At 34.6% G+C, this 15,800-nt stretch overlaps 5 protein-coding genes across 5 annotated transcripts in view; 3 read left to right on the forward strand and 2 right to left on the reverse strand.

Annotated features, from left to right (window-relative positions):
* The first annotated feature begins 1,055 nt into the window (after positions 1–1,055).
* On the forward strand, positions 1,056–4,800 carry LOC123678792 (chitinase-like protein Idgf4). The gene is made up of 7 exons (XM_045616015.1): positions 1,056–1,276; positions 2,886–3,145; positions 3,207–3,339; positions 3,691–3,861; positions 3,922–4,087; positions 4,168–4,412; positions 4,544–4,800. The coding sequence occupies exons 1-7, from the start codon at positions 1,162–1,164 to the stop codon at positions 4,753–4,755; spliced, it is 1,302 nt and encodes a 433-aa protein (XP_045471971.1). The 5' UTR covers positions 1,056–1,161; the 3' UTR covers positions 4,756–4,800.
* A 302-nt stretch (positions 4,801–5,102) lies between these two features.
* LOC123678791 (F-box-like/WD repeat-containing protein TBL1XR1) lies at positions 5,103–7,782 on the reverse strand. Its single transcript, XM_045616014.1, has 6 exons — positions 7,534–7,782; positions 7,177–7,464; positions 6,769–7,055; positions 6,425–6,577; positions 5,930–6,121; positions 5,103–5,697 (listed from the first exon to the last, which is right to left on the reverse strand). The coding sequence occupies exons 1-6, from the start codon at positions 7,589–7,591 to the stop codon at positions 5,197–5,199; spliced, it is 1,479 nt and encodes a 492-aa protein (XP_045471970.1). The 5' UTR covers positions 7,592–7,782; the 3' UTR covers positions 5,103–5,196.
* Positions 7,783–7,935: 153 nt separating this feature from the next.
* LOC123678788 (diacylglycerol kinase eta) overlaps positions 7,936–15,800 on the forward strand; it is an 85,859-nt gene continuing 77,994 nt past the window's right edge. Inside the window, exons 1-2 of the mRNA XM_045616010.1 lie at positions 7,936–8,133; positions 8,193–8,401. The gene's annotated coding sequence lies outside the window, so the exon portion shown is untranslated. The remainder of the gene's footprint in view (positions 8,134–8,192; positions 8,402–15,800) is intronic.
* On the forward strand, positions 8,637–11,578 carry LOC123678789 (protein HIRA homolog). The gene has a single exon (XM_045616012.1). The coding sequence runs from the start codon at positions 8,814–8,816 to the stop codon at positions 11,421–11,423; it is 2,610 nt and encodes an 869-aa protein (XP_045471968.1). The 5' UTR covers positions 8,637–8,813; the 3' UTR covers positions 11,424–11,578.
* Positions 11,841–13,197, reverse strand: LOC123678793 (tRNA-uridine aminocarboxypropyltransferase 1). Its single transcript, XM_045616016.1, has 2 exons — positions 12,927–13,197; positions 11,841–12,848 (listed from the first exon to the last, which is right to left on the reverse strand). The coding sequence occupies exons 1-2, from the start codon at positions 13,116–13,118 to the stop codon at positions 12,111–12,113; spliced, it is 930 nt and encodes a 309-aa protein (XP_045471972.1). The 5' UTR covers positions 13,119–13,197; the 3' UTR covers positions 11,841–12,110.

Here is a 15,800-nt window from a genome sequence, read left to right on the forward strand (position 1 = left end):
GCAAACGCTTTGTTTTCGAGATACAGGGTGTTGAAGTTTGATTTTTTTCAAGTTTTTCCTCAGAACACATTTTCCTTTACAAGATATTCAACTTAAATTTGGCATAGATATTCCATTTTGAAGTTTTCATCAAGTGATATGCTAATTTTGAATGTAATAAAATGCCTGGGTGATATTTTTTCTGGAACATTTTCCGCTTTTTTTTATGGGCCACTGAAAGTTTAGAAAATTGTAAGAAGAAACTTTGGTCCAGTATGACACTTTTTGGTTTCTTAGATATATTAGATATAAATATTCGATCGGCATATAATCATCTCAAAAAAGTAGGACTATAATGAAACACCCTGTACCTATCTCGAAAACAAACCGTCTGCCAGCCCATGGTATAGGACTTTTTTCTTAGTATTATCCAAGGAATCTCTCATTCTCCTTTGTACCTCCAATTTAGGAACACCCTGGTCAAAATAAAAAAACCATTGAGAATATTTAGGGGTTGTATTTCATTTGGGAGTTTGTACCATTCAAGTAGCACCAATTTTTTCGTTTAATCTGGCCATTTAAGTGTTCACAACACAACATGAGAAATTCATACGATAAATAATGCTTCTTTATTGGGTACATAGAAAACACTTATTTCCTTCTAAAAATGCAATTTTTTTTGTTACGCTCTGTGCATGTCACATATCTTTTAGTTCAAACTGAAATATTTTTCCAAATACCTATTAAATTTATTGAGAAATTATGCAAATACAATATCGAGCGTTGGTGCTAAACTTCTTTATGAACTATTTAATCTCGTAGCACCAATTATCACATAATAATCTGGAATTATAAAATTACCAATTCACTTCTAGTAAATCCATAAATATTTGTTGATGAAGACATAAACAATTCAGAAATCGTTTTGCTTTATTAGCATATCTTGACTGTTCCGATTAATATTATCAAATAAAATTCCATTATAATAATTAAGGATTAAATTACTGGGAAAGAACCGATGAAAGATAACAGGATTATTGAGAAATGAACGACATAATATTGTACCCTACTACAGAAATCCTTCAAGAACCAATGACCAGAGTTCAAACCAAGATCGCTCGATAATTTTGTTGAGTGTGATATTTGTTTTGTCAGTTGTTATAAGCGATTCGATAGAATAAGATGGGGGTCCTCCGGTATTTCACCGTATCCTTGTTTTTGCTATGCAATTATAACTTCGTTACAGCTGATAATAAAGTGGTTTGCTATTACGACAGCTCTGCAAGCTACAGAACCGGTGAGTAAAAAAAAATTTTTTATTTTTCCATTTTGTATTATATTTTTTCAAATGACAAGACTAATATATGGTAATTATTTACAACCCTTATTATTCAATGAAAATTGGACTTAAAACTGTTAAATCTAGCAGATCAGTTACTTTTTCCGCTTTTTATTCCAAAAATTCTAAAATGTAAAAAAATTAAGAGGGTTTTGATAATAAAAATAGTAGGAAAATCCTATAATTCTTAGACTTCGATTAAATGATAAACTGATTAAAACTACAATAGTTTGTAAATATAAATGTTAAGAAATGTTGTTGTAATGTTGAAAAACGCTCATATCTATGAACAATGACATTATTTTGAACGAGATAACTTGGTGTGATTCATTCACGCTAAATTCGGAGTTTGTGTACCTATACATTCACACAAACATCACAAAAGCACGAATGACATCACTTGCCGTGTAAATAACCGAACGCTCGTTTAACTTCATGATCTGTTAAGGAATTATGTAACACTCTCCATGAATTTAGTCTTTTCACGGTCGAAAATTATTAAAATCTCAGCATACTTTCCCAAGGTGAACGATATTATAAATCACGAAGAGATCAATTCTGTTCTTGAGCTCTAGGATTGTTTTACATTAATCATGCCTGAAGTGAGCTAGTTATATTCATGTCAGCAAGGTTTCTTCATTTGAATTTTCCGCCTTTACTACATGGTGTACTCTCAATTATGAGCTCTACACCCAGAAAAACATTATTTTTGAACTTTACATCCTGAAAAACCTTCTTTTCTAGATTCGATCGGGTAAACATTATTGTCGGACTTTATTACCTGACAAATCTTTATTTTAAAACTTTACTATCGGATAAACCCTCAAAACAAGGTTGATCCAGTATAAGAGTCCATTGACATTAACTCTAATGCCGGAAATGCCTTATTTTCGGACTTTACTAACTGATAACTCCCTTTTTTTGGACTTAACTGCAGGTAATATCTTATAAACGGACTGCACTACCTGATAAACTGTTATTCATGGGCTCTAATGCAGGAAAAACCTTATATTCAGACTTCACTACCTGCTACACTCTCATTTCCGGATTTTACTGGCTGAAAAACGTTCTTTTCGGACTTCATTACCTGACAAAATTATATTATATTACTACCTTAAAACCCTCTTTTCTGGACTCGACTGCAGGAAAAATCTAAGTAGGAGACTTCGTTATCTGAAAAACCATTATTTCTGGACTCTTTTATAAGGAAAACCTTATTTTCGGACACTGTTACCTGATAAACCCTTCTTTCTGGGCTATACTGTAGTGAACACATCATTTTCGGACGTTACTACATGTAACACCATCTTTTCTGGACTCGACTACCGAAAAAACTTTATTTTTCAACTTAGCTACCTACTATACAACCGGAAAAAACTAATTTTCGGACTTTGCTACCTGAAATTACCATATTTCTGGACTCTATTACCTGGAAAAACCTTATTTTCGGGCTCTACTACCGGAAATTCTATTATTAGTAAAGTCGATATATCACTACGATATTCCAACCATCAAATAATTTCAATTTCATACAAATTACAAAGTACTGATTCACATACAATTTCAGGTCAAGGAAAGTTCGAACTCAGCTTCTTAGACAACGCCCTTCAGTTCTGTTCCCACCTCATCTACGGATATGCAGGGATCGATGAAAAAACGAACAAATTGAAGGCTCTTGACGAAGTCCTAGATCTCAACCAACACAACTATCAGAAAGTAACAGATCTGAAAAGGAGATTCCCTGGTCTCAAGATCTTTCTATCTGTTGGAGGAGGAAAAGACGGAACATATGACGATGATAGAAAAGTCGCTAAATATCTCGAATTGGTGAGTGCAATTTGAAAATCCACAGGGACCAAAAATTGAGATGTGTTAATTTTTTTTTTAGTTGGAATCAGCAGATAAACGTACGACTTTTATAAATTCAGCTGATTCATTCCTGAGAACTTACGGATTCGATGGCTTGGATCTCAGTTGGGAATTCCCAGAAACAAAACCAAAGAAAAAAAGAGGAAAAATTAGTGAGTTTATAAATATAATATGATGATAGCTTTTTAATCATAATATAAATTCTGAAAAGTGTTAAGAGGTCATTAGGCGAGGTCAACAATGATAATTCCATTGGAGTTGGAGACTATTTTGATAGATAACGAAAGGAAAACAACAATTTAACAATACTTGATGAAAAAAGTCAGATGTTCTAGAAATTCTCATTCTTTCTCATTTTTTTATTCGAATTAAAAATTATACAACATTTTATTAATGTCAACCCTAAACTTTCATTGAAATTTGTAGTTTTTTATCATTTTTGCCTATTTTGTAATAGGACTTTAGTCTGTTAGTACACTCCTTGAATTTTAATTTTTTTCCAGGCGGATGGTTCAACAGCCTGAAAAAGAAGATTGTTGGAGAAGACGAAGTGGATGAAAAGGCAGGAGAACATAAAGAAGAATTCACAGCCCTAGTGAGGGATTTGAAGAACAAGTTCAAACATGAAGGTCTTTCTGTTTCATTATCTGTGTTGCCAAATGTTAATAGCACAGGTAAATATATTTCATTGTTGCTAGGGTGTGTGTTATGCTAAATTTTCTCAATTTCCACAGTATATTACGATCCCACAATTGCCCAGTATTTGGATCTAATCATTGTGAAGGCTTTCGATTTCCACACCCCCAAGAGGAATCCAAAAGAAGCTGATTACCCAACTCCTCTATTTTCCGTTTTTGATAGAAGGTTCGATGAAAATGCAGACTATCAAGTCAGATACTGGTATGTTTTTTCAGCCGTTAATTTGGATATTTGCATCGTAAAAATCTTTCTGTGGAATCATAATCCTCATCTTCTTATAGGTCTGAACACGGAACTCCAAGAAACAAGATCATTCTGGCAATTCCTTCCTTTGCAAGAACATGGAAAATGACTGAAGATTCAGGACTCACGGGAGTTCCCCCACTAACAGTTGAAGGAGAAGGTCTAGAAGGACCATATACCAAAACGCCAGGATTATTGAGCCATCCTGAAGTTTGTAATAAGTTGACCAACATTGATATCAAACACAAACTCGTCAAAACTGGTGATCCCACTGGCAGACACGGTAAGAAGCATTTTTCTATTAAGGACGATTAAAATTATTTCACAACTAAAATCAAAATTAAAATTTTTCTGAGTTATTGAAAAACTTATAACTCTTAAACCTAATTGGTCCGATTTGCCAATTTTTTTCAGGTGTCTTCGCCTATCGCACTGTGGATAACAACAACCCAGAAGGTATTTGGATAGCATATGAAGATGTGGACTCAGCTGGTTCTAAGGCTTCTTATGCTAGAGAAAGAGGATTAGGTGGTATTGCAATTGACGATTTAACTTTAGACGACTTCAGAGGATTGTGTAGCGGAAATAAATATCCAGTTTTGAGAGCCGCAAGACTTAAATTGTAAAATATAAAATAATTTTTTGAGACAATAAAATTTTCTTATAATTTATATATTTGTTCTATTATTTCTCAAACCTGATGAGGATGTTTTTATGTATTACTAGTAAAAAATTTAGTCAGCCAACATAATGACTGTTAAAACTGACGATAACCTATATTCAACAACTGTCAAAGTTTCATAACCTATGAAGAATCACCTATCATGGCGTCTACTGTCAGATAGTATTACACGATCTAGGTTGGCTATGTTGCTGTTAGATTCTTTGGTTTCTAGGAATTGTCAGAGTTTTAACTCTGGGTAACTCTATAAAGAGGAGAGTATAAAATTCAGTTTCAATAAACAACATCGAATTTTTGTATATTGAAAATATATTTAGCATAAAACAATATAAAGATAATCACAAAATAAAATATTGATTTTAATGTTTGAAACTAAAAGTTCTTTTTATAGCTTTCGTAAATCTAAAACAAACACACTTCCATCCGAAGCACTGGCTCCCACTTTATCCCCTCTAGAATTCCAACACACTTCGAAGATACCACCTGTTCCCTTGTAGCTGTGCACTAATTGACCACTCTGCGTAGACCAGATGTGCACGCACTTGTCAAAACTACCGCTGGCAAGGAATTTTCCATCTGGACTGAATGCCACTGAATAAACTGGTTCTGTATGTTTGGTTAAGGTGTGAACACAAGCGCCTTTCTCCACATCCCACAATCTTACTGTGGAATCGAAACTTGCAGAGGCTAATATCAGATTCATATTAGGGTTCGAAGTCCCTGGCCCAGTCGGTGACCACTTAATCGTGTAGATTTCCTTGGAATGGGCCTGCAAATCATGTACGCAAGTATCCTGCTTCATGGACCATATCTTTAATGTCATGTCGTCGGAACACGAGGCCAAAAGAACACCTTGGGGGTCCCATTTTATTGCATTAACCTCATTCTGGAAAAAAATTATTTGCACATTTATGCATGAAGAAATAACAAAACTATGTGAAAAATTGAGATAAGTACTGAAATTTTTCACAAAAATCTTAGATCTGTTATCATAGAATATAGCCCCTTTATTAACCTACAAAGTGATATGACATTAAATATACACATAGAATTAAATAATACTTTCAACACAATGTAATTTATCACTTTTTTGGAAAAAAACATAAAAGAATACTTACTGTGTGTCCTTGAAACGATTTAATCGGTTTGTCCATTCCTAATTTACAAACGTGAATGCACTGGTCAGTAGAACAACTTGCAAAAGAGTTGTTTGTTTGCCAGTCAACGTCTAATGCAGGTGCTGAATGATAACTGAATTGCTGCGTACACAAACCACTAGCGGCATCCCAGATGATTGTTGTCTTATCAACCTGGAAAATATATTGCATATTCAAGGATTTTTTCAAATATTATGGGCACTATTTTGATTTTCTGTATATAACAGGTTCATTCCACATATACAGTTTGAGAAAGTAACTCGTATATAATATTTGACCAAAAATAAATTCCAATAGAACCGCATCCTAATATCAAGTAACTAATATTGTAAAAAAGGAGTCATGCCAAATATCTCTGAAAAAAATTGACTCTCCAAAATTTTACAAGTATGAAATTACAATTTGTTGGACAGCCTCATTCTTATAAATAACAATTAATACATATTTGAAACTCACCCCAGCTGATAATATGTAATTTCCTCGTTTGTTCCATTTCAGTGCAAATATAGGACCCTTATGTTGACCTAGTGTACTAGCCAGTCTACCATCAGTAGTCCAAATTCTGGCATATCCATCATAACTTCCAGTTGCCAAAAGACTGCCATCACACTGAAAAATATCAAAAACTTAAAACATAATACAGATTTTGAACAGAAAACCTTGATTTGAATCTAATAAGAATTTGCATGAATGTGTATGGACATAAAGAAATTGAATTATACCTTCTCAAAAGGTATTTTGAACCAAATCCCCAATTCAACTACAATAAAAATTATGCAACCAAATTTTTTTTTACTCACATTCCAATCCAGTGAGGTAACATCCTTGTTACTTGGTACTTCAGTACCCCCTTTTTGGATGCAGTGCCTGAGAACAAGCTGGTTTGGACAGGTTGTATTATCGGACATATCCCAGATTCTGGCTGTACTATCGCCAGAACCACTTGCCAACAAATCAGTTGTGGGATTCCAGGCACATATGAAAACTTCTGATTCATGGCCCCTGAGTACAGTAGCCTTAGAGGCTGGAATTTCTATGGAGGTATCAACCTCCATGCTTTCACTTTGAGTTGAAACAACTGCAGCAGCTGAAATATTACATTACATTATGTCTTTTACATAGTAATTATAGCGAATCTGAGTAATGTTTTCTACTTGAATATATACTCCAGAAACACATTTTGTTTGGGCATGTGAATATAAGCAAACCTTCTTCTCCATTTGTGTCAACAACTTCAGCTTTCACAGCTTGTTTCTGTTGGTTTTGTTGATTCTGCCTACTTGCTACTACATCAGGCATTACAGCATCTATTAAACTAAGACTTTCAGTCAATCTTTGTTCCGTTCCATCTTCAGCTATACTAATTTCAGCCTCTGTGTACTGAAGACCTTTTTGCAGTATGCTTAACAGAGCTGCAGGAGGGACTAAAGCCCCATTTATATTAGATTGTGAGATATGTGACTCTAACCCAAATGTATAGGCCGAATGAGTAAAACCTAAAACAGCATATTTTTAGAAGTTTTCCAGCGAATAGTTGACGCTCAACATGAGTTAAAAAAGCGAACCTGATTCTTGTAAATATCTATAAACTAGAAAATTCACTTCGTCGCTGGAGAAGCTCATTGTTGGAAATTATGCACTATTAAGTCTCATGAAAATTTATGGAAGCATCAAGATATTTTTATATCACGCTGAGTATTTACAGCAATCGAAAATATTATTCATTTTCAATTAAAACGAATGTTTTATTGCAACAACAATTCAACCACGAAAACAAGCTCAAATATCAACAAATTCACTACCACAGAATTGTGCGCCACAGAATATCATAGCGTTACTTATAAAATTTAACTGTACTTCACATCACAGAGTACCTGAACCACAGATTACTTTGCCTGAACGATGAATTTCGAAAAAATCGAGATACCTTTGATTTCCATTATTCTTCTATTTCCACAATGACTTGCATTATTTATCATTTGGAATGAATAAAAGTTAGTTAGAAGTTCTACAGGAAGAACAAAATGAAATTAATCTTTCAATGCTTATTTAGTTACAAAGTGTTTATGGGATTACATTCGTACCGCAATTGATGGAAACAATATAATATCTTATCAGACAATACGCTCAGTGAATATTAGAATCTGGGATAATTGAAAAGAAAGGTAATACATATAAGGTCATTTTTCCATTATAATATAGCGAGGAAAACTTCTACTTTCAGGCTACAGATGAAGTTGTGCAATGAATCAAACGTAGAAGATACAGATAAAAAGAAAATACCGGAAAATGATCGTTCAACAAAATAACGATTGTTCGTGGAACTGCGAAGTTCCAATATATCAGACCAATAGATCAGGAATGAAATTTATGGCTGAAAGGTGATATGAGGACACAGGCCACATAAAACTTTGATCTTTTTTGTTAATTTAGGTGAGTGATATAAAATACATCGTCATATATTATTCAAAACTCAAAAGTGATACAATGTGGAAATTGACCTTGAACTTTATAATTTTTTTTCCTTTATATGTGCTTGGCTACTTAGGCCATTTACATTTACTCAATTCAACAACCCCCACCAGACATGCACAATATCCTTGACCTAGCCAGGATTCGAACCTGGTACTTTCGGCACTCTTTATAATTTTAGTGAATTCATATAGCACAGAATATTCATCATCAGCGGTCTATGGCGGAAAATGGAGTTTGAGGTTAGTTTACATTTTCCGCACCTCAAATAAAGACATGTATTTACTTCAATTTAATATCAAAACAAATAATTGACGATTGTTGAGATTTTGCTTTTAATTCTTAATGATATAATAACTTAATATTTTTAATCATGATTTTCTTCAAACCTATATGGGTTACCCATGAAGACAATAAGCCAATATTTTCAATAGATATTCATCCAAATGGAAATCGTTTTGCTACTGGTGGCCAAGGAGAATCAGGTGGTAAAATAGTTATATGGAATGTAGCTCCACTAATAACAGAAGATGCAGAAATGGATCCTAAAGTACCTAAAGTTTTGTGTCAAATGGACAATCATTTAGCTTGTGTTAATATTGTTCGTTGGAGCAATGAGGGACATTTATTAGCATCTGGAGGAGATGATAAATTGGTTATGATATGGAGATTAACCAATGAAGGCACTTCAACCGTATTTGGAAGTGGAAAAATTAATACTGAAACATGGAAATGCATCTATACCCTTAATTCCCATCAAGGTGATGTTCTAGATTTATCATGGGCACCACATGACGGATGGTTAGCATCAGGCAGTGTAGATAACACGGTTATTATTTGGAATGCTGCGAAATTTCCTGAAAAAGTAGCAGTTTTGAAAGAACACACAGGAATGGTCAAGGGAATAACTTGGGATCCTGTTGGAAAATATCTGGCTAGTCAGAGTGATGATAAATCCGTTAGAGTATGGAGAACTGGAGAGTGGAAAGAGGAAGCTGTTGTGACAGATCCTTTTGTTGATTGTTCAGGAACAACTCATGTTTTAAGACTTTCTTGGTCTCCGGATGGTCAGTATTTAGTAACTGCTCATGCCATGAATGGAGGTGGTTCTACAGCTCAAATTATCGAACGAGATGGATGGAGATTTGACAAAGATTTTGTTGGGCATCGAAAAGCTGTTACATGTGTCAGATTCAGTAATAGCATTTTCAATAAAACAGGTGATACGAAATATTGTTGCTGTGCCGTCGGATCAAGAGATAGAGCAGTCAGTGTATGGTTGACATCCCTTAAAAGACCTTTAGTTGTCGTAAAAGATCTATTCAAAGATAGCGTGTTAGATATTTCATGGAGCAGTAACAGACCTCTATTATTAGCCTGCTCATGGGATGGCACTGTTGCTTGTTTTATATTTGATGAAACAGAAATTGGAACACCTCTTTCTAACAGTGAAAAAAATTCTCTCTACGAGAAACTGTATCACAAATCAAGTTGGAACTTGGGATTTACAGGAACGCAAATAGCGGAAACTCCGGAATTATTAACAAGTATCGAAGAGGTACATGGTACTGCCAAAACTAAAACCTTTCCTAAGGACTCTGCAGTTCCTGCTCCCAAAACTGTTAACCCAGTCCCTGTTGAAGCAGAGCCGGAGGTTCTAAAAATGATTCCAAACACGACAGTATTTGTTCCTCAAAATAAACAATTAGAAACTAGACTTCCTTCAGGTAAACGAAGAATAACCCCTATGCTTCTTACACCAAGCGTACCATCAAACGCAACTCGGGACTCGGAATTGACCATTGAAATTCCTATGAATGAAACGGGAACATTTAGTAGCTCATCTCCGAAAAAGAGTAAAATTGTAGTGGAGACTGTAAAAGAATTCCCCAAACCACAAATAACTAAACCAAGTGCTCTTCAGCAAAATTCTCAAATGGTGTTACAAGCACCTGGTAGTCAAATTAAACAGCTTTTTTGTTGCGAAGTACCAGGAGATGAGCCGATAACCCAAGTCATAAATATTCTAGATTCCCATAAAATTCCTTTGGGTCCTGCTGTTTTGAGAAATGCCCTCAATCAAAAAGTACAAATCACAAACAAGTGCCATAAGACTTCAAAAGGCTTTTTGAGTAAGATAGAAACTTTCAAGACACTTAAAGACAAGGTAAACATGTGGGAAACTTTTCTTGGTTCTGTTATTCGTTGTGCTGCAGTGAATCGGAAAATGATAGTTGCTTGTTGCGAGGACTCATCTGTTAACACTTATGACATAAAATCTGGAGCTAGAGTTCTACCGGCACTACTTCTAGAGGATTCTGCTTCAGCCCTTTGTTTTTCTCCAGATAGTTATTGTTTAGTACTGACGAAAACCGGACTTGTGCATATGTGGAATTTTTCAGACAGAAAGTGCGTTTTAAGCAGAGTTTCGGTGAGGTCTTTGTTAACCAATAAAGTATCAGTAAGCGGGTTGACTTTGTCACCAAATAACGTACCAGTGATAACTTTGACCGATGGTCGAGCATATTCGTATTTGGTAGATTTGCAAACGTGGGTTGTGGTGTCCAATCCTTCGGATCCACTGTGTTACGCTGGAAATAGCTTGTATCGAACACTGCCTTCAAATTTACCGCTAACCTCTCTACAGAAGCATATGCCAAGTCATAACTCGAACGATACCTTCCCACCAGGGGTAACTTTGAGCTTCCTAGAATCTCAAGTTGCCTCAAGTAAAATGCTGGACTCGACAATAGAATATAAGCACTGGTTGATGAATTTGGTGAATCACGTTTTAGAAAAGGGTCCGGAGATAAGACTGCGTTGTATTCTGGATAAATTAATGATGGAGTGCTCTTCGAAAAGTTCTAGTGAGAAGGTTCAGAAGAAAGCACTGCTAACGGAAATAATGAATGTGATCAAATCCAAACTTGTCTGGCAGAGAGTCCACAAAGAATATAATGAACAAATTCTGAAGTTGGAATGAGATTTATATTTTTGTATATATGTAATCGTTTTTTGTATTGATAATTGAATACTGATCAATTAAGTTTTTATTAGTAATCAACATGAATATTTATAATTAATTAATGTATAATGAATAAAGGCCAACACAATTAGTGTTAAGATTATATTTTTCAATTTTGTTTGATTTTTCCTGATCATTAAATGGGGAATATTAAGAATATCTAAGATGAATTTTAATTCATAGTTATTAGTTCTGAATTTCTGATTGAAAATTATACAACCCTGAACCATTGGGAGAAAAAGTTGATTAATAATAAAAAGATACACCTTTAAATAATAAATATTTAATATTTTCAACAATAAATTAATTAGTAATGAGAAATTAATAATCTATTCTGAGTATAATTCTTGTCACAACTAATAAAACAACTCAAGGTATATTAATTCAATTTTTTTAATACAAATACTTATTGTACAATTATGTTTTAATTTTGCATATAAAATACTTTAGATCCAACATTTTTAATAATATTTCTATATTAAAGTATTCAATTCAGTTTGCAAAATCATAGTGTTTCAGGAATAACAAGTTCAATACTTTAATTTGTAATATACAATAATAACCTGATAACTTTCAAAGTATACATCTCCGTTTTCCCTTAAAACGATTTCATAACCTTATATCTTTTTAGGATATGAAATATTTTCACATCATTCGTCTTTTATAGGCATAAAGATCCTTGTGATCATAATATGTATGAATTAAGCCATACATATGCTTGAAGAAAAATAATAAATTATCATATTGTCCCCTATAAGCATTTTCGTTCAGATTATACAAATTTTCCAAGTTTGTAAATGTGTTTTCACTGAAGCAATTATATATGCCTTTATAATCTTTGTCCAAGCCCCACTTGTGAAGGTGAACTTCGATTAAAAACTGATGAATGGCTTCTATTGTGGCTAAATACCATCTAGGGCTTCCTTTCTGATGTCTCCAGAATTGGGAAATTCTGTTGGATATAACTATACATGGAATTTTATTTATAATAGGATCTTTGAAGATGCTTTTACTTTGATTCCATGTACTATCAATGAACACCACTTTTTCAATTGGTAATTTATCCACAATTTCAAATTTGACCTCTTGGTTTGTATTAATTTTTTTGAGGAGAGTTGATCTGTTGTATCCTTCTGGTATGTCTTCTAATGGCTGTCGTTTGAAATTCAAAAGATCTTGATAATCGTCGTGCCTTAGTAAATCAGGTATAGTGATTGCATTCGAACTAGGAAACACCAAAACAACTTTTTCTTTTGTATAATCTGGGATATGTGGGTAGGTATAAACTTTTACATCATCTGGTGCCAATACAGCAGCATGTCCAGAAGTACTTTTCCCATCAATTTCGTGCTTGTGTTTTATTATATCAATTTTAATCGGAAGCTGAAAATGCAATAAAATGAATCAATCAACTCATGAGTTTTATGAACCAAACTGATTCGAAAATGAACTGATTGCTACCTTAACGTAGGGAATTTTGCCAGTCAATTCTGCTATAGGAACAAAACAGCTATAGCAATAGTATTTTCTTGACTTATTGCATTTGGGACATGGTGCTCGTCCTTCAAGTTCTGATAAGATCGTATCTTCCTCAATAATCATTCCTTCGAAAGGATTCAAATCTCTGTAAGAAATTTCATTTGGATGAGCCATATCAATGATTATATTTTAAAGACTTCAAAAGTGAGGTTATGTTGTTTTTATGGCGGTAACCTCAAAAAACAAAATATCTACTATAAAATACCATAGAATAAAATAATATTATATCTGCTTTGAAAAATATTAATTCTATGCATAGACCAAATATCAAATTTAATATTAGGCCTATGATTCGATGTCATTTCTCTGTGAGCAAAATTTATCTGAAAGCCATCTATTGTATTTCCTCATCTACATAATATAAAGCAGTTAAGTGCAGAAAGATACTTTTCCTACTAGCGTTCCAAAAGTATCACTTTCCACACGCATTGACGTTTGGAAAGTAGTACTTTTCCGCACGCAAATATTAAAGAGTCGCATCAATAATAACATTTTGGCTTGTCTCTATGCACCAATCATCAAATTCAAACGTTTCTGCGGCTGAGTGCACAAAAATATAATTTCTTATAACATCAGTCGGTATCAAAACGAAAAAAAAAAACGAAAAGGACGAAAGTGATTTATTTACGCTAGTAGGAAATATATTATTTATGACAACACGCTGTCATGCAAAATTATCGGTATTTTTGATGCACTTGTGCATTTGTTCGATTCCAGTGAAATTCATAGAATATATCACCTAGAGATTAAGATCTGAATAAACATGATTCTATGGTTGTCTATGTTTACCAATTTCGTCATAGAATATATATCTTAGAGATAATAATCTGTGGTTAAATTGGTGAACATTACATAGACAACCATAGAATATATTTTTCAGAAATAATATTCTGTGGTAAAATTAGTTAACATAGACATCCATGGAATATATCTCTTAGAAATATATTCTGTGGTGAAATTGGTGAACCACACAATTAGTAAATCAGATGTGAATTAGACATCCAACACATTCATCACAGAAACTAATCAAGTTCTCTGGAAACCTAATAATTCTGAAGATTATCGTATTCTTCGATTACCCCACTTTTCTGAATTCATTCATAAATAACCTCGCTGGATCATAGCTCGTCGATTCCTTTTCCTTGAATGAAAATACTCCAGAAGAAAGTGAAAGAATAAATTCTAAAAGGACGTTCATCAATTGTCCATCAATGCGTTCCCATACAATCGAGGCGGTATCATTAAACCGGAGCAAGCCTTTGTGCACTTTGCTGCATATTCTATTCACCGTTCGTGATTTTAGCAGCGGGAATTGGATATTCCAACAATTTCATACGCGACTGATCGAGCACAATGAATGAATCCTGCCGTCTCAAATAGGTTTGTATGCAAACCTATTCAGGTATGTCGATTTGACCAGTGAATTGCCGTACGGATTAGTTCAATGAATGGGTACGGCATCGAAAGGACGAATTATTCAGTATTCCTCTTCCTTTGTCCTGACAATCGATAGTCAGGTACACTTTGATATCTGTTGATATAAATTCATTATTTACTAGATGAACGGTATCGGAGTTTGATGTGAAATGTAGACATGTTAATTCGAAGCGCAATAGATTTCATCACGTGTATTTTTTTATTTAAAAATACCAACAAAAAAGTCGTTGTTAGCTAACCCAAGTTCTAACAGATTCACTCTTGGTGACATCTCTCGAACGCGTTAAGCATGTGGGTGGGGTTTCCAATAAGAGGTTTGATTTTGAATAGCCTGCCATCTGGACGCCAATCCAGCGATTTTTGTCAGAGAAAAACCTTCTTACACAATTGCGGAGAGATGACTCTGCTGCAACGCGGCGACCCATATAAATCCGCTGGGGCCAAAGTAAAGTGAAGCGCGACACCCCTAACGCCATCTCTTGAGCAGACATAGTCACTACATACTCCCCTACCAGCACCGACCTAACAGGGGAGGAGGTGCGCAGGTATATTTAGGAGGGAGAGAGCGCAAGCGAGCCTTGAAATTCATCAGAACGATCTGGATTTTCATCGAAAAATCATCTTCAGTGATGAGTCCCATTTTCACCTCGGATGCTACGTTAAAAAGCACAATTGTCGCATTTGTGGCTCGGAAAATCCAAGAATGATCTTTGAAGAGTCCCTCCATTCTCAACATGTCACTGTTTGGTGCGGTTTTTGGGCGGCGGACCTTACTTATTCGAAAATGAGGCTGGTGTAACTGTTACGGTTTCTCCAAGAGATTATTAAAATGGCCATCGAGATCTTGTGATTTACCACCTTTTGACTATTTTCTTTGGAGTCACGTGAAATATAAGGTCAATGTTGCACAATCGATTCAAGACCTTAAAAATGGTATTGGTGAACTTTTCTGGGACATAAAGCTGAAAATGTATAAAAATTAGTAATGGAAAATTTCATGAGAAGGGTATGGTGCTGCAACCGTAGCCATGGTGGCTATTTGGCTGATCTCGTTAATACCATATCTATTTTTTTACAATGAAATAAAAATCCATTGATTTCTCTGAAGATATAGGTACTCGTTGTTCTTACAGCAAAATGAAACCTCTTATTGGGACCCCCTGTATATTTCAGCGAGGAATTCCACCTAGACGAAACCGCGTCTTTGTTTCGGGCCGTTCTATTTCCGTGTTGTTAAATTGGGACACCCATTATAAGGAAAACAGATCGATAATTCAAGTTAGCGCACCGTCGCGTTCCCCCAAGATCTCTCAGTTGCAGCAGCCCGACAATGTTTTCCTTTTTCCCTGGCCATCTGCG

This window comes from Harmonia axyridis, chromosome 4 (genome assembly GCF_914767665.1).
Source record: "Harmonia axyridis chromosome 4, icHarAxyr1.1, whole genome shotgun sequence".
Lineage (NCBI taxonomy): Eukaryota > Metazoa > Arthropoda > Insecta > Coleoptera > Coccinellidae > Harmonia > Harmonia axyridis.

What these genes read in the sequence shown, in the direction of transcription:
- LOC123678789 (XM_045616012.1), top strand. Translation starts at nt 8,814, where the DNA reads ATGATTTTCTTCAAACCTATATGGGTTACCCATGAAGACAATAAGCCA.
- LOC123678791 (XM_045616014.1), bottom strand. Translation starts at nt 7,591, where the DNA reads ATGAGCTTCTCCAGCGACGAAGTGAATTTTCTAGTTTATAGATATTTA. An exon ending in TGACACAAATGGAGAAGAAG is followed by an intron (nt 7,056 to 7,176) that starts GTTTGCTTATAT and finishes GTAATATTTCAG; the next exon opens with CTGCTGCAGTTGTTTCAACT. An exon ending in ATTACATATTATCAGCTGGG is followed by an intron (nt 6,122 to 6,424) that starts GTGAGTTTCAAA and finishes TATATTTTCCAG; the next exon opens with GTTGATAAGACAACAATCAT.
- LOC123678792 (XM_045616015.1), top strand. Translation starts at nt 1,162, where the DNA reads ATGGGGGTCCTCCGGTATTTCACCGTATCCTTGTTTTTGCTATGCAAT. An exon ending in CTCTGCAAGCTACAGAACCG is followed by an intron (nt 1,277 to 2,885) that starts GTGAGTAAAAAA and finishes ATACAATTTCAG; the next exon opens with GTCAAGGAAAGTTCGAACTC. An exon ending in GACTATCAAGTCAGATACTG is followed by an intron (nt 4,088 to 4,167) that starts GTATGTTTTTTC and finishes ATCTTCTTATAG; the next exon opens with GTCTGAACACGGAACTCCAA.
- LOC123678793 (XM_045616016.1), bottom strand. Translation starts at nt 13,118, where the DNA reads ATGGCTCATCCAAATGAAATTTCTTACAGAGATTTGAATCCTTTCGAA. An exon ending in GCAAAATTCCCTACGTTAAG is followed by an intron (nt 12,849 to 12,926) that starts GTAGCAATCAGT and finishes TTGCATTTTCAG; the next exon opens with CTTCCGATTAAAATTGATAT.